General features: G+C 40.6%; 1 protein-coding gene across 1 annotated transcript; it reads right to left on the bottom strand.

The window, feature by feature from the left end:
* Positions 1-8,754: 8,754 nt before the first annotated feature.
* Positions 8,755-10,164, bottom strand: LOC122277034. Its single transcript, XM_043086917.1, has one exon. The coding sequence runs from the start codon at positions 10,162-10,164 to the stop codon at positions 8,755-8,757; it is 1,410 nt and encodes a 469-aa protein (XP_042942851.1).
* Positions 10,165-24,285: the final 14,121 nt, after the last annotated feature.

Consider the following 24,285-nt stretch of genomic DNA (forward strand, 5'->3'; position numbering starts at 1 on the left):
CCTCTGTTTACGTTCCCGTACTCAAGTCATACCCATGTTCCTTGGAATCAGACATATAGTCGGCTCAAATCCAAGAAAAGAAAATCCCCAGTAAATGTAAATAGTTGCAGAAGAAAACACTAGTTTTTTTTTTTTTCTCAGATTGAAATCAGATTGAAAAGAAATTCATATTTGCATGACTTATTTGGATGAGACGATCGGAGGAAAGTTCAAACAGAAAATCAATTACTTAAACCAAACAGATAATGAGAAGAAGAAGCAGCAACAATAGATCGAGAGGAGGAAGTTGACCGTTTGAGAACTTTACAAGAGAGTGGCAATGCAAAGAGCATTTTGGAGTCCCCGTGTGTTAGCTACATTTTCTTCTCACGATCCCACTTATTGCAATGTAAAAATGAAACGTGCACTCCTTGTCGGTTGCACAGGCCGGTTACAAGAAGCATTTTTCTTCTTATCATTTCCCGGGGGTCTTCATTTTCATTCATGATTAGGGGAAGGAGTTCTGATGCAAAATACAATGTTCTCTCAAAATTTGTTTTCATAGTTTATGCAACAGTTACGACCACAATGGGGTGAAATGCTACCCTTGATTAAGCTATGATTTTTTTTCTTTTTTCAAAAACTAAGTTGTTTTCTAAAAACATATGGTTTCCCAAGAGAAATCAGAGATTCATGATGAGTTTGATCCGATATCGAGTTTAGTTTAATCCAGTATAGATTTTATTTTTCTCAAAATCGATCAAAATTAGTCTAATTCCGATTTTCTTTTTTCTAAAATTAACTGGACCAGACCCATATTTATATATATATATATTAATTTTTTATATTGTATAAAATATTTTTTATATGATTTTTTATATTATATATAATTTTTATATCTAACTTATATAGTTATATATAAAATAATTTTATATTAAATGATAAATTACCAATTAATATAATATTAAATTTAAAAATCCTATATCACTATATATTTTAATATACTATAATATATCACTATAGTCTATAATATAATTATAATATATTATATTATATATAAAAAAAATCATAAAAATTAGACCAAACTGATAAAACTAAAAGTACTGATTTAGAGATGTAACTAGTGCGGTATTGATTCTTCAAATCTCAAGACCAGTATATACCAATTCGATTATAAAATATATCTAAAACTAAACTGAACTGGATTAATTACACCCATATCTATAACAATATAATTTTGTCTGGTTCATATCATATATCTACCTTTGTGCAAAAAACGCTTATGAATAGTAAAAAAAAAATCAGCCACTTAAGATAATTGAACATAGACAAAAATATTTGGGCCCATTTTGCTGTCCCTTTTTTGCATACTCCTACAATATTCAATAAAAAACAATAACAATTCTAACCCCACTTTTGCCTACTTTGTTTTGTCATCCTCTACAATAATTCAGCCACCAACCCTACTGATGTTCACTTTGAAAACTTTTTTTATTTGAAAAATTAAAAAAGAATATTGCATTTCAAGTACCTCCATTTTCTATACGAGTTCTTCTGCTGTGTTTGCAATAATTAAGATATGGCTTGCTGACTCCTCTATGAAACCTCTTCCACTCCTTTATAAGGCAAGCAAGCCGTTATAAATTTAGAATACCCATCTACGTTCAATAACCCCACCCCGTTATACAATAAATGATATCAAACAAAAGCCATTGATAATGAGAAATTACTGACCGATTTAGCCATTGATAAACATAAAGGCTAAAGAAATCATGTATGATACAACAACAGTGTGGGTGGTTCCAACAACGGAATTAAAGCTTCAAAAAACAAGCATAAATCCGAAAGACACAAGTCCAAATACCCAGATGAGGTTTTGAATAAAAGTTTTAATTTGGGGCGGTTGGGCTGGTATTGAGGAGCTAACGGACACCAATAAAAATTTGACATATCAGATATTTTACATTAAGCTAAAAGAGGTGTATCAAACTAGATTATTATTCTCAATAACCACATTTGTATGCTTAGATCCCTCACGTTAGACATTGTGCTGGATCACCTCTTCTCTTGCTGCTATAGCCCACCTTCTCCGCCATCACCCATCTCTGTCACTATCGCCCATCGCTGTGTTCTTCCAACTTGCTTTTATTTTTTCTATCTCTTCAAGCTATACTGAAACTTCAATTGTTCAGAGCAATAACTGTAAAAAGTAAAAACTCTTACACTCAAACAGAGGAGGCAAAACATCTAATTGCATAAGGTCCTCTCTTAGAATAAGCAAAGCTTAAAATCATAATTATCACGCAAACTTTTTCCAACCCCAATCTTAAAATGCCACTCAATCGAGCAAAATAACAATATCCAATGGTCAAGAAAGGAGAAATTTGATACCCATAAATTCGAAGCCATAACATTCAAACTCTCCCAGCTACCAAACACAAAGAACAAGGAGAAATTTGATACCCAAAAATTCGAAGTCATAACATTCAAACCCACACTCGCATCCCCAAAGCTCTGATTGAATATGGAAAAGCTGAAGACACAAGTCCATTAAACTCGGGAGCAAAAATGAAAAGATTTCCTTTTTTTCTTTTTTTTTTTCTTTCCTTCTTTCTAGAGCATCATAATCACACCCATTAGGCCATTACTTGTTTTTCTCCAGTGAAACTTCTAGCTTGATCTTTGTTGTGAGGTATAAACCTTGGAGTTGGGTGATAGGACGAGATGCTCTGAGAGAGGCCATAAGCCAAATCCCAAGTATTTAGGATGAGCAACAGGAACGTGTAGAACAGGCGGGACCATTGCATGGTGCATGCAAAGTAGAGAGGAGATGACAACTATGCAGGAAGAGATTGGGTCGTGGCCGTTCTACGTGCAGAAAGAAGTGGTTGCAAGTTTTACGCAATGTTGCGAGTTTTACATTGTTTTATTTCAGTTTGTTAAGTACTCTGTTTTATGCTCTGTTTTACGTGAGCTAAGTCCATTTTGTTGATTTTTATTTTTTTCCTTGTATTTTGGGTTGTTTGTTCATGGCTTTGTTTATTTAAACAGCCAGTACTATCGTCAAAGGATTATCAAGTATTTCATTCAAAAGTTGTGGTTTATTTCTCGCCCGAAGAGAATTGTTTTCGTTATTGACATTTGCAATTATTGGGACCTATCATTGGCATCAGAGAAGGTTGATAATGGGGACAAACAAGGAGCATATTGAGCACTTGGAGTTTGGACTTGGTACCGTTCAAGAAGGACTACAGCGGATGGAGGAAGCTCTCAATCAAATTTTGAGTATGTTGATCATAAACTAGGAGAACCCCAACCACGGCAACCCACACCAAGAAGGCAACAATGGGGGTCGACAGATCGTTTCTTCAAAAATGGCGAAGCTGGAATTTCCATGATTTTCAGGGGATGACCAACCGAGTGGTTCAACAGGGTGCACCAGTTTTTCGAATACCAGTTTGTCTTGGGAAGAAATGCAGAGAAAGAGGGCACAAGGCCTCTGTTTCAACTGCAACGAGCGATTTACAGTAGGTCATCGATGTTAGAAGCCACAGATGTTACTCTTGGAAGGCCATATGGGTAATATGACATGTGAAGACATTACTGATCAAATACTGGAAGATGACCATAGAGAAGATACGGTAGAAGTACAAGAACTTGAACCTGAACCAGATATCACCTTGCACACCTTAACGGGATGGACAGCACCAAAAACCATGCGAGTAATAGCGAAAATGGGTCCCCACAAGGTAATGGTTTTGATTGACAGTGGATCGACCCACAACTTCATCAGCAACTGCCTAGCAAGCATGCTCAGATTACTTGTAATACCTACTGAGACCTTCCCTGTCCGAGTGGCCAATGGAGACAAACTTACATGCCAGGGGCGTTACGACAAGGTACGGGTAGACTTACAGGGCACCAAATTTTACCTTACCCTTTTTTCTCTACCCTTATCAGGTTTTGATCTGGTCCTCAAGGTTTAGTGGCTTGAAATGTTGGGATCTGTGGTTTGTAACTCGAAACAGTTGACTATGGATTTTATTTGGGAAAATCAAAACTGGAGATTGCAAAGGGTGGACGTGCAAACCATTCATGCGGCTTCACCAACACAAATTACGAAGGAGTTCTGTCACGGGCATGTGATCTTTACTGTGTGTTTTCAATCGACCGTGGAACCTACACCAACCAATGCACCCACTAGCGACAAACAACAGAGTATCCAAGAGCTGTTAAAGGAATACGAAGATGTGTTCCAGGAGCCCTCCAGTCTACCACCTGCATGTGAAGTGGACCATTGCATTACATTAAAGGAGGGAACCGAGCCAATTAATGTACGTCCCTACAGGTATGCCCACTTCCAGAAAGCCAAAATCGAGAAGCAAGTCCAAGAAATGTTGGATTCTAGGCTCATTCGTCCGAGCACCAGTCCTTTCTCATCGCCGGTACTACTAGTAAGGAAAAAAGACGGGAGTTAGCGATTTTGTACTGATTACCGATTACTTAACGTTGCCACTGTAAATGACCGTTTTTCCATTCCAACAGTTGACAATATGCTAGAAGAATTGTACGGCGCCACTTACTTCACCAAATTTGATCTGAGAGCCGGCTATCATCAAGTAAGAGTGAATCCTCCCAATGTTATTAAAACTGCATTTCGCACTCATAATGGCCATTACAAATATCTCGTAATGCCTTTTGGCCTTTGTAACGCACCTTCGACATTTCAAGCCATTATGAATTCAATATTTCGTCCCTTCCTTCGAAAGTTCATCTTAGATTTTTTTTTTTTTTTTTTTTTTTTTTTATGATATTCTAGTATATAGTCCAACTTGGGATGACCATTTGGTACATGTTAGACAAACATTGGACATCTTGCGGCAACACCGATTTTTTGCCAAGGTAAGCAAATGCGTGTTTGGTCAGCAATAACTGGAATACTTGGGGCACGTCGTCACATACCAAGGAGTGAAGGTTGATAGCAGTAAAATTGCAACCATGGTCGCATGGCCACCCCCCACTAATATTTTTGAGTTACGTGGTTTCTTAGACTTGACGGGATATTATCAGAAGTTTGTTCAAAACTATGGCATCATCGCACGGCCCTTGACCAACTTGCTCAAAAAGGGACAATTTTGCTGGAGTGATGAAGCCGACGCAGCTTTTCTGGCTCTCAAACATGCTATGACCACGACTCCGACGTTAGCAATGCCTAATTTCAATGAGTCCTTCACCATCGAAACTGATGCATCTGGAGAGGGAATTGGCACAGTATTATCACAATGAGGCAGGTTGATAGCTTTTATGAGTCAAGCTTTGGGGGTTACAAAAAAATCTTGATCCACTTATGCCAAGGAAATGCTTGCAATTGTGGAGGCCATACACCTATGGCGACCTTATCTATTGGGAAAAAAATTCTTTATCCTCACAGATCAACATAGCTTGAAATTTTTCTTAGAGCAACGTGTGGCTACATCTCAGTACCGCCTACCACCCATAGACAGACGGACAAATCGAAGTTGTCAATCGCTGTGTTGAGCAATATCTCCGGAGTATGGTTCATCAATGGCTGCGCAAGTGGAGCACTTACCTTCCGTGGGCTGAACTCTTGTACAATACTACATATCATGTGTCCACGGGAATGATCCCATTTCAGGCACTTTACGGACGTTTGCCTCCTCCAATGCCCACTTACCAGACTGGGTTTTCCTCTATGCATGAAGTAGACCAAAGCTTAGAGGCTCGCGACGAACTACTACGTTAACTCAAAAGCAATCTGGAGGCTTCCATTAATTGCATGAAGCAAATTGCGGATCAAAAATGTCAAGACGTTTCATTTGAAGTGGGAGGTCTGGTGTTCCTTAAGTTACACCATTGCTAGTCGCTTCTACGGACCATACCCAGTGATACAAAAAATTAGGGCAATTGCATACAAACTTCAACTGCCAGACGGAGCCCGTATTCATCCCCTTTTTCACGTCTCGCTTTTAAAAAAATTCGTGGGTGAGCTTGCTACATCGTCCAAGGAGCTGCCACCAGTAAGTGATGAAGGAGCTGTTCTGCTTGAACCCCAAAATACACTGGATCCTTGTTGGGCCAAATGGGGAAATAAATTTGAAGAGGAAAGTCTGGTCCAGTGGAAGCATCTACCAGTCGAGGATGCCACGTGGGAGACCAACCAGTCTTTGCTTGAATGGTTTCCTTCTATGGACCTTGGGGACAAGCGTTCACTTCATGGGGAGGGTATTGATAGGCCGAGACGCTCTGAGAGAGGCCATAAGCCGAATCCCAAGTATTTGGGATGAGCAGCAGGAATGGGCAGGACCATTGCATGGTGCATGCAAAGTAGAGAGGAGAAGACAACTATGCAGGAAGAGATTGGGTCGTGGCCGTTCTACGTGCAGAAAGAAGTGGTTCCAAGTTTTATGCAATGTTGCGAGTTTTACATTGTTTTATTTCAGTTTGTTTAGTACTCTGTTTTATGCTCTGTTTTACGTGAGCTAAGTCCATTTTGTTGGTTGTTATTTTTTTCCTTGTATTTCGGGTTGTTTGTTCATGGCTTTGTTTATTTAAATAGCCAGTACTATCGTCAAAGGATTATCAAGTATTTCATTCAAAAGTTGTGGTTTATTTCTCACCCGAAGAGAATTGTTTTCGTTATCGACATTCGCAATTGTTGGGACCTATCATTGGGGGTCTTCTCTTTGCTCAAACCCACGCTTGCATCCCTAGAGCTCAAGGACCATGAGTGGGTCTTCGTTGGTGATTGAGTCGGGTTTGAAATCAACTGACCCAAAGTCGGAGGAAGAGTTTCGAACCCATAATTCGACAATAGTGTGACCTAGATGACACCAGTCCTCGCATGCTCCAACAAATGAGGATTTGAGTTGAGGACGGGAAAACCTGACTTAACAGCAAGGGAATCCATCAGAGTTCGCGCTCCTTGTGCGACGAAGGAGAGAGTGGGCAAAGAGGGTCGCATTCCTCATTCAACGATGGAGAGATGAGGCGGAGAGAGTGGTGGAGGGGGGAAGATGAAATTTCGTAAAACTGGATTCTTGGGGAGAGAATGAGAGGGGATGAGGGATCTATCTGCGTGTGTGCAGTGGGGGCACATGGTAGGTACAGTAAGGAGGCTGCGTAACTTAACTATTAGAGGGCTGTTTTTTTAATATAAAGAAATGGACCATTTTGAAGATTAACTCTTTGAATAAATGGCAAATGCATGAAAAATAAAATAAAATCAAAGGGTAGTACTTAAAATTTCTTTTCAAACTTAAAATTTTTATTTCATCATTATAACTTTCTCAAATCTTTATATAAAATATAATAAATAATTTAATTTTTTTTAATTTTTTCAAATCTTAAAATAATAATATTAAAATATTTTATTTTTAAATTTAAAATTCTTATCTCAAAATCTTCATTTAACAAACCTGAACCTTCTGCACAGATTATGAGTTGATTGAAACTTGATTGGAAACTTTGATTAGGAGTTTTTTTAATGGATAGTAATATTACAACCCATTTATCACTCATGTATATTTCAAATTTTTTTATTTTTATTTTATTTTTTTAAGTATTTTTTTAATATTTTTAATCATTAAAAAAATTTAAAAAAAATATAATTTTATTAATACTCATTTTCTTAATTATTAAGTAAAATAAAAAATTAAAAAAATTAAATATAAATAAATTATAAATAAATTATAATTGAATAGTATCATTGTCCTTTTTTAACTTGATTGGAAACTTTGTCAGTACTTGGTTTAGAGATCTACTTGCTAGGCCCTTCAAAAACAGCGCAGTCCATGAGGGCATGCACCATAAGTTCACGAGGCCCCACAAGATTGGTGACTATGTGGATATTAAGGTGAACACTGAACAGCGCCGTTCACGAAGCCATTTCCCAAAAGTTCTACCACAGCCGAACCAGCCGAGTCTGTAAAAGTCAAAAGCACACCATCGTCATCGAGATCAACGAGCAGGTATCATGAATTCAATGCTATTTATAGGCGACGGTGAGCAGCTAGATGGACTTGGAAGGCTAGAGGTCTCATCCATGGGACTTGGAGGCTAAGGTTATGAAATGTAAGAACAAATTTATAGTCCGGTGGGTTTAACACTCGAAGAAAAAACCCGGCACTAGTCAGGTTGGAGAATCGACTTTATAATGACCCCGTCATATGTCGGTCGGGTCAATTAATTCGGGTCACTCAGTAGTTGGTCCATGTGCATAGACCTGATGATTCATTAGATAGTAATATCTAAAAACTTATGAATAATATTAATAAAAGCGAGATAGGAGTGTGTCACATATAATTTCACCTTTCAATATTATTTGTTCCATATTCGTGGACCATGGTCATGAATTCAATATTATTTGTTCAGCCTACATATAAGGTTAGGTATTAAAGCTCATCAGACTACAGTCGTTAAACTTCACATCATTCCGGGTTCGTCCACACCATAATTAAGTGTCAACTGAAAAGCAATGAAGGAGACAGCATGAACAAATACACGACAACTTTTCAATCGAAAACATGAGGTTGCTTATTTAGTTTAAATGCCCAACCTCAAAGCAAGTACTCGAACTTTCAAACATTCTAAACGACGACAAACTTAAACATTACCATAGTGGTTGCTTATTTAGCTTAATTAAATGCCCAACCACAAAGCATTTGGATGTTCATACACCCTAAACTCGGCCAACATAATAACACACATCATAACTAAAGTCTCAACACAACACTTCAAACAACACAGAAATTCAGTCTAGTCTCCCCACCATTGATGGACAAAGACACCACGGCTTCTAAGCCCCTTGAAGAGGTCCATGCAGTCTCCCTTTAACGCACCTCCACCATCTGCTCCCTCCGAGCAGTGAAGGAACATCTCATCTACAAAGCATATTGCACCACTTTCAAATAACTCAGAGAGGAATTTCCTTTCTACTTCGCCTGAGTTCATCTTCAGAACCACAAAATCAGCATGCTGCACTGTTTCTTTAAACCAAGAAAAGAAATTAAACCCTTCGTTTTGCAAAGGCGGATCGACATCTTCATCGGAAGTAAGGTTGGCAGGAGTCCAGTTTCCTGCCAAACCCGGATGATATACAAAAGTTATTCCAGGCTTTTTGACGTAGGATAGCAGAACTGAAGTGTTATGGTCAACAAAGTAAACATTGAATGCTTTGCTATCCACTGGATAAGAGGGCAAAAACCAGTTCATAACATTAGAGTTCAGATGCACCCCTGCCCCAATATCAATATAGACCAACCGCTTTTTAGTATCAACCTCCATAAGCTTGGGCAGATAAGAAAACCAGTTCTCAAGCCCCATTGATTTTTCCTCCACAAGAGGCTCAATTTGGTCCATGAAAGGCTTGTTATTTGTGACAGACGGGCAGTCGGCCGGAAGGCGATACTGCTCAAAACAACTGGAATCTTCGAATCTTTTCTTGAAGACAACCAGAGTAAAGTTGTGCACATAACCAACATGCACAACATCCGAACTTTTCAGTAACGATGAAACTGGGGTTGCAGATCTGATCAATCCATTTGGGACGATGCTGCTAACACCCACAAGCATGGCGCCGATTCCACCAGGGAAAAGTGTGCGTTCCATTTCGAGAACGAGCAAAGCAGGAGTAGAAACCTGGTCATTATACCTTGACAGCACGAAATCAAATGAATTGTCCTTGTAATCAAGCTCATTTACAAGCTGTTTCCGATTAAGAGAGACAAACCGGTGCTTCCTAGAAGCACCGTAGACATTGGAGAACCCCAGATCTCGCAGTGCCATCACGCCGAAGACCGACCCTTCTCCAACAAAGAGAGCTTTCGCATTGAAATTCAAGAACTTCTTATCCACAAGCTCTCTTACCACATTAACGGTCAAATTCACAGTTTCCTTGCACTGCACCGATTGAAATGAGCCCCAGAGTGGATTCAGGAACCTGGCACGAAACAAATACGTGGCCGGAACCATAGCAGCGGTTGAAAAGTCTGAATTGAAGGCACAGTCGCTGGTGGCCAAAGAAGCAAATATTCCCGAATCGGAACCGGATAAGATGTGCAGCAAGGGAATTATCGAAACAGCCGAGGCGATTACGAAACTGCGATAAAGCACGCGCCTGGCTATAGAGCCATGTAGGATCTGATATCTCACGGCCTTCAAATCCATGAATTGCACGGATTTGGTTTTTCAGATCTCGAGTGAAATCGGAGAGCAAGTGTTGTAGATTTAACTAAATCTAAGGGATTTTGGTGAAACTTTGAGAGGAAATAAGCCAAAACGAGATTAATAGAAAGGATTAGCGAGTGCAAAACCTGGAGGAGGTGTGATTCCCACCCACGAGGACACCCATTGATTTTTGGAACCCTAACCAGACCCTCCTCGGAACCCTAGGCTGCATTGGCTCGAACCAGGTCTGACCCATACTGAATCGGAGCATTGGACGGAGAAATCTACATTATATTACATCTAATTACATTCTGCGCGATGGGAGCTGGGGAATTTCAGAAAACCTAGATCTACAGCCAACTGTTGGATAGGAAATTTAGGGATGGAAGCGGAAGTGAAGCCGGGGGGAGTGGAGTGGTAGTGGAGACGAGACTGAGAAAGCGAAGCGCAAGTCTATATAATCTACGAAGCAAAGGTAAATTCCACGAAAGCTTCGTCGGTGGGAGATGATTGGCTGGAAGGTGAGTTTCTTTTCGAAGTAAAATCGGCTGTACACGTGTCGTATTTTTAACGGAGGAGTCTCAATTATTTTTCCGATGCAAAGGCGCGTGGATCTCGAAAAACAGGACATGACAATCTTTTGTCAGTTTATAATTATATTATATATAATTATGATCGTATAAATGCTGTAGAGGGAAAAGATTTATTAATAAAAAATTAATATTTTAATATAAATTTTATATTTATTTATTTAAAAATAATATACAATTTATTCTATTACTTTTAAATTAAATATGGTTATATTATTGTACCACTTTATTCATTATTGTGGATGTCATTCATTTGATGCGAATGTTTTTTACAATTTTATATAGGTTGATTCAGTATAAGTTAAATTTAATTGACTTTGAGCTTGGGTTTCAACTTTTTAATCAACTATAAATACTTAATTTAATATTTAACTAACTTCGAATTTTGAATAAAATAAATTATTTATATTTTATTTTAGAATTTTATTTATAAATTTTTATTTTTTATTAATATCTTTATAAAACTATTATACACCTACAATAATGATTATAATTATTCTTAATTGTTATTTTTATTAAAAGAAATTGATACTATATCTTCTAATTTATATCACTCAATTTATTTTTTGATGTGACCAACTATGGCTTATTAAAAAAAATAAAATAGAAAAATAATAGTTATAATCGTAATTTTGTAAATATTATGCAATCATTTAAAAAAATGAATATAAATAAGATCTACATAAAAAAAATTAATTTTTTAATAATGAAACTCATTTTTTTTTAAAGCGACTGCACGGTATTTATGCACTCCACAACTCTGCATAAAATTACTTTTTGTTAATTCTTTTTAATTTTTTTTAAAAATCCACTCTTCTAATTAGGGGAAAATTAAGATGGCGTAAATCGAGTGATATGAATTATGGGATATAATAGTATTATTCTTTTAAAAATATTAGTTATCAGTGTTGAGAATATAAAAATATAAGCTGAAACCTGAATTTTTAATTGACTTCTTTTCAAATCTTTAATTATTCTAGCTAAATATAATTTTTTACTATTTCTCTACTCTTATTTTATCCTTTTATATTATTTTTAATTATCAATGACTTTATTCTTTTAAATAACGTGATTTTATAGTTCAATTTATTTTCAATATAAATAAATTTAACTCTTTTCTTATTTATCCTAATCTAATTTCTTTTCTTCTATTATTTGTTTTCCCATTATGCCTCAAACTTTCTTTGGTAAAAGAAAAATTAATCAAGACTGATGAAATCCATCTCTAAAATTGTTAAGGACGCGTCCCATTTTCCCTCTGCAACCATTCAACCATATACTATTAAGAGACTCCGGTGTAATCTACCTAGAAAAACTCTGATGTTTAAGTCAGTAAATGTAATCAAAGAGTTCAAAATTTAAAAGAGAGTTTGATCCCTTACTATCAAGGATTAGCTAGTATATATAGGCTCATACATGATGCTAATCTTATTTAGAATTTATCGTTGTGGATCATCACCCGATACTTGGGATGATCACGTAACTGCATGAAGTCTCTATCTTTTTGTGAAAGATGGTGTGGTGCATGTATAATTTCGATGCACTTTGGATTCCCTTACTCCCTTCAATCAACCAAGGACCTCTCCTATGGGCTTTCCCTACTTTGGGCTTTTATGATATAATGGGCTCTCAATTTAAATAGACCCTCCAGCTACCCTGCTAATTCTCTTCGCCCCTAGGCATAAGGAATTTATATTGATTAATCCTGCCACATTGTAAATGTTGTGAACCTCGCCATGGGCCTCCTCCTTGCTTCCAAACCCTATATCTCTTGATGGTTTACCATGGGCTTGGGCACACAGAAAGCAAATAACTGTTGGTATAAGCTCAGCCCATCTATGAACCCTTGAGTGCCCGCCGACCTTTCATATTCTTCTCCTATGCCGTTTCACTTTTTCAAAAATCAAGGAGCACCCATGATTTCCCGTTATCGTGGCAGCAGGGGAGGGGAGCTTTCGTGCGACGGTTACTTTTCTGCTTCAGTGTCAGGCCATGAGTCTATGGTCATTGGTATGCCGTATTCGTTCTTCTTTAAATACCCCTTCTCTATCTCTTTTAATTGTTACTCTGCTAGCTTTCTTCCTCGTGCTTCCTTTCTTGCTTTTGCTTCTTTCCCACTTTGTCTTCCTTCGCCTCCTTGCTTCCTTTCTCTCTTCCAGTTTCCATGGCTAAACAAGGCAATAGCTCAATACAACCTTTCCAAGTCCCGAAAGGCACAACTTTCGATGGATACGAGTGGCGCTCAGGCCTCCAAGGGAAGCATTTACCACGGATTCGGGAGGAATATTGCATCCCTAAAACGACTGTGATGGAGGCTCCCTCGTCTGGATGTTGTGATGACAAGGGATTTGCTGGTAAAGTTGCCATAACCATATCCCTTTGTCACATAGGTTGAGGCTCGCCCCTTTTGCTTCCCTCTTCGTAATATCTTGGACCTTCTTGGTTTGGCACTGGCTCAACTACACCCCTTTGCATTGAGAGCTTATTTTTGCACTTGCATCGTCTTCCATATGGTCTTGGAGCCTCTCGGTGACCCCTATTCCAATTTGACTGCCCAAAGATTTTTGGCCTTTTATAATGTAAGGGCTGCTATTAAGGGCAATGTTGTCAGCTTTTGCAAGAAAGACAACGGGTAGACCTTGGCCCTGTTTGAGATTCGATACTCCAATGCCAAAATTTGGACAACCAAGTTTTTCTTTATTACAGGTCAGGCCTGGGAGTTTCCAGCCCAAGTAGACATTTTCAGAGATTTTCCAGTTAGGGTGATCTGGCGCCCTGTACCTGATGACAAGAGCTTGAGGCTACCATGGAACCTTTATCATGTCGGGAACTAGCCCGAATTGAAACTGCCTGTTCTTGGATTGAAACTCATCTTAATGCCTCTGGACTGACTTTTTGTTGACGCCCGTTTATATTGTCCAGTTCCTGATGTCTCCCAATTGATCCTATGTTCAAGGGCGCTCATTTATGATTTCAGCCATTGTTCCCCCTCATCTACCGAAACTCTCCTAAGAAAGTAAGAGGCGTGACCATGCCATTCAATAAAACAAAGAGAAAAAAAGGCGATATGCAAAGGAGGAGAACACTGAGAAGAGGGAGAAAAGGAGCAAGAAAAAAAATGAAGATGAAAGCCAGAGAAAAAGGACCCGTTTGAAGACTCTCCTCTCCCTTTGCCTCCCTAAAAGAAAATTTCGGCACCTTTAGAGGGCATCCATGCCCAAATGCCAACGTCGCCAGCCGCAACTATGCATTTAGCACCATCACCTACAAGAGCTTTGGCACCCTTGGATGGCACCCAGATTCGTCCACTTGTGCAGCTAGCCACCATTGCGTTCTCGGGACCACCATTAAAGAAAACTGCCATACCCTCAGGGGGCAAATAGGTCCTATTGTTCACTCCGCTAGATACTGCCGCTCTCCCATCACCCTCCTGTCCCCGCACAGTCGTGTTCCTCCAGTTTGAGGGACATTGAGGATTTAGCTAGATTAGCCCTCTTTGACTTGACTATTTCCTTCCAAGTCTTGACCACCCCGCAGGTGCGCCTTCTGGTGTCCGACCTTGCATTTGAGTTTCCTATCTTAGAGAGTCTGATGAGGGAAGGCGAGCTAGATGCTGAAGTGGTGGCTGCCTTTAACTTAAACTCTATCACAGGTGTGAGGGATCACCCACCCCCTTTGACTGAAGCTATTCGTGGAGAGGTAGCCAGAGCCTTTTCCATAGATGGGGCAGATGAAGCTTCCCCACTCCCAAAGGGTGGCCATGCCAATGTAGTAGAGTGCATGCCCTCTCGTAGCGAGGATGCATGCAACGAGACCGGGGCAAAGCAAACCGCCCCAGAGAACCCACCAGCCACTGTCTCTTAGGGAAGCACCCCTCATCGGTTGGTAGTGGTGAAGGGCTTTCTCTTCCTCTCCTCCACGCCTCATCCTTTGGGGAGACACTGATTCCTTCTTTAAGGAGGAGTGGGGCAACTTTTTGGAAGAAGATGCCCGCCTGATGGAGGCTGACCTGGCTTACACCCTCCCTTCCACCTGCACGCCTCGGGGGTCTATCAGAAAAGGTGGTGGATTCACCTCTGGGGCTTGCGAAAGCTCTGGTTCTCTGAGGTACAATGCAACTTGTTCTTCTTCCTTTTTTGTTTACACACCATTTCTTACTTTGGATTGTTTCACTTTCTTTCTACAGGGCATTAACGATCTGGCAACCTGGATTGTGGCAGATCGTGCCTGCCTTGAGGAAGAGGTCAGGGAGCGGCATAAGTTATGCTACATTGCCAATCGTGCTTCTGAAAAGTGGCTAGTTGATAAGGCTAAGTTGGAAGCCTTAACTGCGAAGAAGAAAGAGTTGGAGATTCTGCTGGAGTACTCAGAAGGTTACTCTCACTCTTTGCAGGGCGACTTAGAAATGAGTGAGGGAGAAATCCTCGAGCTCTGTGAAGTTACTCGCCTTGCCCAAGAGGCTAAGGTCAGAGACGACTTTGCCCTGCCACTTCTTCAGTCTAAAAGGGACTCGGCCAGGCTCCAACTATCTAAGGCTCAAAATGATTTTGAAGCCGAGAAGGCCTGCCTAAACTCTAAACTTCTCACCCACAACGAGGAGTTAAACTCAACCTGTGAAGAATTTGCTCGCTCGCAAGAAGGCTGTAGTGAGCTATCACGGGAGTTGGCAGCTGCCATGGAGAAAGCCTGCCTTACTGTCCTTACTGTCCTTGATCTTTTAGAGGCACAGGGGTCCTTGGTAGAACTCTAAAATTGCCACGAGCAGTACAAGGACAGTTGTAAAGACCTTGATGAGGATCTTAGGAAGGCAAACTTGGCTCTTGTAGCCAAGCACCAAAGGCTGACTAAGAAGGCAAATGAGCTAGCTCCTGCTCAGGTGGAGATCGCACAACTTCATGCCCAATTAGTTTACGTTCCTGCTACAAGGGATCATGCCTTTGCTTACAACCACGATTTTGGCATTCTGAGTCTTAGCAACCACCTTCTGACCAACCTTGCCACCAATCTCAAAACTCTAGATCGAAGTTTATTCTCTCCTGAGGAAAATGCTTGCCGTTGAGTCAACATGTTTTGGCATGATGATATGCCTGATGCTTTCATAGGCATACCTCCGTTGCCGCCTCCCAACAATGCTCCTTAGTTTCTTGGCCTACTCCCTTTTGTTTTTGTGAAAATTTCTGTACTTTTCACATGTTGTAATATTGTTTTGTTAATAGACTGTGGTTTACAACGATGAGTATCTTGTTACTTCTGCTATTGCACATCTTTGTTCTTTGGTCTTCTTGTTTCTGCTTCGGCTCTTCTGTCTTTTTATTTTTTTGTTTGTTCTTGGTCAGCTTGTGATGATCTCCACAACCTTTTTCATGGCACCACAGACTACTAAGGCTTGCTTTTGGTATTTTGGAGGTGTCATAGTCCGATGACCTCTATGCCCTCTTTCATGTCACTACAAGTTGCTAAGACTTGCTTTTGGTGTTTTAAGAATGGCATGGTCTAATGACCCCCTCGCCCTTTTTCATGCACCACAAGCTGCTAAGAATTGCTTTTGGTGTTTAGGGGTCCCGTGCTCTAATGACCTCCGCATCCTTTTTTCATGGCACCATAAGTTTCTAAGACTTACTTTTGGTGTTTAGGGGTGACATAGTCTAAGGACCTCCATGCTCTCTTTTCATGGCACCACAAACTGTTAAGACATTCTTTTAGTGTTTAGGGATGGTGTGGTCTAATGACCTCCGCGCTCTTTTTTTATGGCACCACAAACTGCTAAGACTTGCTTTTGTTGTTTACAGGTGGTGTGGTCTAAGAACCTTCGCGCATTTTTTTCATGACACCACAAGCTTCTATAGCTTTCTTTTGGTGTTTAGGAGTGACATGGTCTAATGACCTCGGTGCCCTTTTTCATAGCACCACAAGCTACTAAGGCTTGCTTTTGGTGTTTAGGGGTGGCATGATCTCATGACCTTCGCACCCGTTACTTTTTGTACTTGTCAGGCTTTGCACCAATGTCCTCCATCGGATGTTCTTTACCTTTTATCGGAAAGTTACTAATAAAATTGAGCACAACAATTTTTAGACAGTGATAAGTGAACGCAAATATTTTCGTAACATGAATATGAATTTAATATTGTACATACTGAAGAAATAAATTCGAAAGAAATGACAATGCTCTAAATGCTACTGATAAAATTTCCTTAAATGCTCAGCGTTGCATGGATGTGGCAACTCCTTGCCTTGGCTGTCTTTCAAACGGTATGATCCAGGCTTGTTGTTAAGTATTACAAGATAGGGCCCTTCCCATCAGGGCCCCATTTTTCCCTTGCTTTGGGTAGTCACTTTGGCCTTCTTTAAAACTAGATCCCTCACTTTAAAAGTCTTGGGCCTCACCCTCTTGTTGGAGTACTGCTCAGTTCTTCATTTTTTTGCAACATTCTGGCTTTCTCTATCTCTCTTTCTTCCTCTAATAACTCAAGGTACTCCTCCATCTTTTTATCATTTTGGCTGGCTGAAAAGTAGCTCGTTCTGTAACTTGGAAGCCTTACTTCGACTAGTGGGATTACCTTCATTCATATGCCAGTGTGAGTGGGTATTCCCCTATTGGAGTTTTGACTGATGTTCTATACACCCAAAGTACCTCAGGCAACTCATCTGCCCAATCTCCCTTCTTTTTCGCAACCTTCTTCTAAAGGATTGAGAGTAACACTTTTTTTGTTGCTTCTGCTTGCCCGTTTGCTTGGGGTGGCCCTGCGAGGAGTACTTTGTCTTGATCTTCAACTTGGCACACCACTCTTTGTAATGGTCGTAGTCAAACTGGCATCCATTGTCTGTCTCTCTGCTCTATGGGATTTTGAATCTACAAACAATATTTTTCCACAAGAACCTTGTTACGACCTTGCTGGTCATGATTGTCAATGGTTCTGCCTCGACCCACTTCATGAAGTAATCTACAGCAACTATCATGAATTTCACTCCCTCTTTTCCTTGTGGGAAAGTTCCCATCAGGTCTACACCCCACTAGGCAAAAGGCCATGGTGCAGTCACAGATGTTAACTCCTTTGGGGGGCATGCGGTATAGGCGCATACGTCTGACACCCAACATACTTCTTGATGAACTCTCAAGCATCTCTTAAAGTGTTAGGCCAGTAGTATCCTGCCCTGACTACTTTCTTGGCCAAGGCCCTTCCACCGGAATGGTTTCCACATATCCTTTCGTGTATCTCTGTTAATACGTATTGTGCCTCTTGTGTGGAAATGCATTGCAGCAGTAGGGCAGAGAAACCCCTTCTATAAAGGACTCCGTTTATGAGTAGGAATCTTGCCGCTTTCCTTCTCATCCTCCTTGCTTCTTCTTTTGCTTCTGGTAGCTTTTCTTCGTCTAAGTACTCAACCACCCTGCTTGCCCAATCTAAGATGTTGGAGCCCAAGGCGCCTACTTCTACACCAATGGCGGGAACCTCGATGGCTCTTCTTTCAACTTGCCATGGGAAGGGCATATCCTCCATCCTCGATGCTACTCGTGGCAATTTGTCCATGATTTCATTGTCTGCCCTTGGTGTTTGAGTTATGGTGAAGTACGAGAAAAGGTCACGCACCTCCCAGACTCATACTAAATATTTTTTCAATTTTTCGCCTTTGGTAGCATACAGGCCCAACACTTGATTTACCACTTCTTGCAAATCCGATTTGGCCTCTATCTCAGTTGCCCCTATCCTGGTAGCTATAGAAAGTCCTGCTATGAGTACTTGATACTCAGCCTCGTTGTTGTCACTTTGAACGCCAATGTGGCCATATAGTACCATTCTTGGCCTTCAGGGCTTAACAAATGTATTCCCAGGCCCCTGCTTGCCCGACAGGATGAGTCATTTATGAAAAGTTCCCATGGCTTTCCTAATAGGGCTATCGTGTCTTCTTCTGGAAAGCCTAAGAACTCCGCCACAAAGTCTATCAATATTTGACCCTTAACTGCCTTTTTTAGCCCAAATTCTAGATCAAACTTGCTTAACTCGATCGCTAATCCGATCAGTCTTCCTGTGCTATCTGGCTTTCTCAGGGATTTTGCTAATAGAGCTTTCATAAGCACCTTATTGTGTGGGCTTGGAAGTACATGCGAAGCTTTCTAGCCACAGTTATTAAGGCAAATGCTATCATTTCCATCTAAGGTTACCTTGCTTCTGCTCCTCCGAGAGCCTGACTTGTGTAGTACACGGGATGTTGGGCAATCCCCTCCTCTTTCACCAAGATGGTGGACACAGTATGCGGAGAGACTACTAGATATGCACAGAGCACATTACCTTTCTCTGCCAATTCAAAAGGGATGGACTGGCCAGATACTGCTTCAACTTCCCGAATGCCTCATCACACTCTTCGTTCTAGAGATGCACTTTTCATAGTATTTGGAAAAAAGTGAGGCATTTATTCGTTACCCTGGCTATGAATCTTCTCAGGGCGGCTACGTTACCCGCCAATCGCTCAGTTTCGTTTAGACTTTTTGGAGGCTTCATGTTGAGTATGGCTTCTATCTTTTCTAGGGAGGTTTCAATTCCTCTTTCAGATGTAATAAAACCCAAGAACTTCCCTGACTAGACTCCAAAGGCACACTTTGTAGGTCTCAACCTCATTTTTATAGTAGCTTAAGATCCCGAACACCGTTCACAGGTTGTTAAGGTGTAAGCAGCACTGTTCACCGAACCGACCCGACCCAATAAACACACATTCCGACCCGACCCGATAATACTGCCTCCCGTTTACTCGATAACTGATACCCAACCTGATAAGAATTCGAAATAGTGTTCCAACCCTTATTTTTTTTTTTTGTAAATATATATATTATAATACTTGTAATACTTATACATCGCTGCATGTAAGGAATTTCTTCTAAATTCATAGCGCACAAGGATATCAAATACACATGTGTATACAAACATGAAAATTAACCAAGAACCAAAATCAGAATGCATGTTATCACTTTCAGAGGACCAAGTCAACCATACCCTTTATAAAAACAATAGTTTACAAAATGTTCTGTATGTAGTTTACAAAATGAAGCCCGGGAAAAAAACAAGCATATCTTGCTCAGTCTAGACCTGTAACAAGTACTAGACATTTATCTGCAATCATGTTCTATATGCAGTTTACAAAATGAGCTTTTTCACGAGCCATTAAAGAAGAAGAAGGAGAATATGATTTCAATCTGTGTTCTTAAAGAGCAAGCCGGGGGTCCATAACCATTCCTTAATAAATATTCTACCTCGCAATACTTGAAATCTTTCCAACAAGGAAAGACAGAGTACTGTCATTATTAGCATAGCCAAGAATTCCATTGGTAGTGGAATTCTTTACTTCCCTAGTGCACTAACCGCTATGTTGGGAGCATCCACAAGTAATTATTACACACCACTCATTAAATACACTACCCACATGGTAGAGGTGATAAATTATAAAGTGTTAATTAAATACATTAATAGATAGGGGTTTTTTGTTGTAAATTCCCCTAACTGCATTTTTTAGCTGCAAAAGGATCTGTCAAATGGCTAATACTCAACCAATCAAGCACCCACATTTTTAAACCAAAATTTGAAATGTAGCTTGACACATAAATCAGACCAAACAAACCATTAGCTTCTAGAAAGCAAACTGAGTAGTTTAGAAATTTCCCAAATTGGACAGTGTCTAACATATTTACATGATACAACTTTGTCCCTATTTACTGACAAACAGATGGTTTCAAAGCCAATAAAGATGGCTTGGACTGTTTCCTAAGGACGAAATAATCGATCTTGACTTTCATAACAATAGACACTCACGAGTTTTGGAGACACTCACAAGATAAACTAAGTAGTTTATCTGCCTAATGGATCAAATCTTGTACTCATCGGCAAAAAGAAAATCTCAACTTCTAGTGTTAGAGTCAGAGTGATAAACTCTTTTCTTTTCTTTTTTCCCTTCTAATTTCGTAATCATCATGATCCTGGGTGTTCAGCTATGAGAAGACTCCAATGGATGAGGCCGCAAGCAGGGGTGAAATGGACATCATTGATGATATTAATGAAGCAGTGGCACAAGTTGAACTTACTGGTATCAGGGTTTCCTAATGCAAGACTTTCCTAACCGGCATTTAATCAAATAGCTGCCTTACATGAAACCCAGATCCCATGAAACCCAAAAAGTTAGCTGGAACACTTCACCAACGACCACCTTCCCATGAAACCCAAATCTCATAACCCAAAGAAAAGCATCCTAACAAAGTGAAAATACACGTACGAAAATCACAATAACAAAGCGAGAGAGAGAGAGAGAGAGAGAGAGAGAGAGAGAGAGAGAGAGAGAGAGTAATACCTATAGATTATTCCCAAAATCAGGTGGAGACTTGAGGGAGACCTTCTGAGCAACAGCAACACCGACAGAGAGAATCAAAACTGTGGAAATGCAAACAGAACAACGCCAACATGAGCTGCACATTTTGGATGGAATCGGGTTACGGGTATTACCCGATAAAAATATAAACGGTTATGGCATAACCCGTTTCCAATTCTACATGTAAGCGGTTCGAGATTTCGGGTCAAGTTGGGTCGAAAAACGGTCGGGTCAGCCATCCGGTTTATTTGTACAGCCTTAGGTGTAAGGTGGGCTCCTTACTTTTTATCAACAAGTTGTCGACGTAAACCTCCATAGACTTCCTGATTTGTTCTTTAAATATTCAATTGACCAACCTATGGTAGGTAGCCCCTGCATTCTTCAATTCGAAGTGCATGACCTGGTAGCAATACAGCCCTTGGTTTGTTATGAGCGAGGTTTTTTTCTCATCTGCTGCATGCATCCGTATTTGATTGTAACCTGAGTATGTATCCATGAAGCTCAACATACGGTGTCCTGCCATTGCATCCACGATAACGTTGATGCGTGGTAATGGGAAGCTGTCATTTGGGCAAGCTTTATTCAGATCTATGAAGTCTATGCACATCCTCCACTTTTCATTCGCCTTTTTCACTAAAATCACGTTAGACAGCCATTCTGGATAATGGGCTTCCCTGATGATACCAGCTGCGAGCAACCTTTCTACCTCTTTGTTAATGGCAGCGTACTTTTTCCATACTGAATGATCTTTTTTTTCTGGTAAACTGCCTTGTGAGTAGGGTCCACACCCAAGCAGTGTTCAATGACATCGTTGTCTATACGAGGCATTTCTTCATGGCTTCATGCAAAGACATCCCTATGCTTTATCAACAGCTACTTCAGGGCTTCTCTATCCGCCGGCAGGACTTGTGTCCCAATGCGTGTGGTAGTTTCTGGGCGGTCTGTATATAACGTCATGAGCTCCAATGGTTCATTGACTTCAGCATGTTGTCGACTCTGGTTGTCCCTGACCTCCACATCTTTTCCTAAAGTCACAGCCAATGGTGGTGCCAAAGGTGGTGCGGACGCCTTGTTTTGCTTTGTTACTACATAAACTTCACTTCAGACCTTTCTCTCGGGCTAAAGCCTACTTGCCCCGTGATTCCACCACCTCGCGAGATGGTTGAGTGTTGGTCTTCCCAATATGGCGTTGTAAGAAGAGCAAACTTTTACCACCAAGTAATCAGTCATGATGGTCGCCGTCCATGTTGGTGATAGCCCCGGCGGTTATCGGAGGGGTGATAGCCCCTACAAACTGGATCGTATCTCTAGAGAAACCCTTTAATGGTGTTGGAGATAGCCTTAACTTGCCAGCATTGATACCCATCTTGGTGAATGCCTCCCAAAATAGTATATCAACTGAACTTCCATCTTTGGTCATATAGTTAGCTATCATAAGGGTGATTACCAAAGCATCATCGTGCGGTTATAGCACTTCTTCTCCATCTGCCTCTCCGAAAGATATTACCATCTGATCATTGCTAAGCTTTTGTTACTTGGGAGCTCTGTCTGCGACAAATACTTCTTCATACGTCACCTTTCGTGCACATGCCTTCTGACTGGATGCAGAAACGCCACCCCTAGCAAAACCTCCCGCTATGGTCCTTATTTTTCCTATGGGCACTCTGTTCCTATCGCCTCTTAGGGGCGTCCTGTCTCCATCGTTCTGGCAACCACTAGCTCGGTGCCTTCGTTCTAGACTACTGCCCTGCCTAGCTTCTTGCCTAGATTGATAACACCTTTTGGGCTTCGACTGCTCTACCACCATCCATTCCAATTTGCCTATTCCTGATAGTTCAGTTACTCTCTTCTTTATGGTCGTACAGTCTTCAGTCCAGTGTGAACCTGTCTGGTGGTATTTGCAGTAGCGACTGCCTGTCTTGAGTGGGCAGCATTCTTCCCTCTCATTCTCTTCCTCTCATATGTTTAAATTACTATGTATCAGTCTAGGATTGTTATCTGGCCTCCTTTCTCGTGCTCTTTCCTGCCTACTTGCCTTAGCCTTCTTGTCAACCTGCCCGCTCCTCCTTTCGATCTTCTTATCCTCCTTATAAGAATCCATCAAAGTTTGCAACATATCCTTTGCATTAACAAAGTCATCCGCCCTATCTATGAATTCTCTTAGGGTAGAAGGAGTCTTTCGGGCCAGCTTCGTCATAAAGCGACTGCATGGCCATACTCCTCCTAAAAGGGTGGCAAGGGTAATCTTTTCATCCTAGTCATTCGTTATTAACTGCTCTTTGTTGAAGCGGTTAAGGTAAGCTTTCAGGTTCTCATCCTCTTTCTGCTTGACTGTTAGTAGGTAGGCGGTTGGGCACCGATGCCTCCTATAGGCATATACCAAGTTAGGAACTATTTTACTAATTCTTCGAAGCTATCTATCAACTTTGGCCTGAGGGTTCCGAACCATCCTCTTGACGTCCCCTTCAAGGTCAAAGGGAAAGCCTAGCATGCAATCTTGCCCGAAAAACCATGGAGCGTGATGTGTGCCTTGAAGTTTTCCAAATAATCTACTGTATCTTTGAATCCATCATACATGTCTATATAGGGGACTTTGAATTTTGGCGGGAGAGGTATGACCATAATCCTTTTGCTGTATGGCAGATCTGTCTAGTGTAGCAGGCATTCCATTGAGGAAGATCCCCCCATCTTGTTCTCCATCTCCTTATACTTTCTTGCCAGTTCTTTTAATTTATCATGCATTCTTTCCTTCTCTATTCGCCCCATAGTTGCCTTAGTATTCCAGTGTGCCTCATCCTCACCTTGCTCACTGTGAGCAGGCATAACAATATCACCAGATTCAACATTTTTCCACCACAGGCTGTCGTTTTCCTTCTGCAAGATTTCCATGGCTTCCAACTCCTTCCTTAGCCTTTCCTCTACTGCTGCTAACTGTGCCTCCATAGATGGTGGCAATGTATCCACCGTTTAGGTTGCTACGGAATGTGTTACAATTGGCATGTGAGAACCACACTGGATAATTATAAGATCTCATAGACAGCGCCAATGTTAAGGACGTGTCCCACTTCCCCTCTGTAACCATTCAACGACGTACTGTTCAGAGGCTCTTGTGTAACCACCTGGAAAAACTTTGATGCTTAAGTTAGTAAATGTAACCAAAGAATTTAGAATTAAAAAGAGA

The sequence above is a fragment of the Carya illinoinensis genome, chromosome 9 (assembly GCF_018687715.1).
Source record: "Carya illinoinensis cultivar Pawnee chromosome 9, C.illinoinensisPawnee_v1, whole genome shotgun sequence".
Taxonomy (NCBI): Eukaryota; Viridiplantae; Streptophyta; class Magnoliopsida; order Fagales; family Juglandaceae; genus Carya; species Carya illinoinensis.

Excerpts from the sequence above, each read along its gene's own strand:
- LOC122277034 (XM_043086917.1), bottom strand. The coding sequence starts at position 10,164 with ATGGATTTGAAGGCCGTGAGATATCAGATCCTACATGGCTCTATAGCC.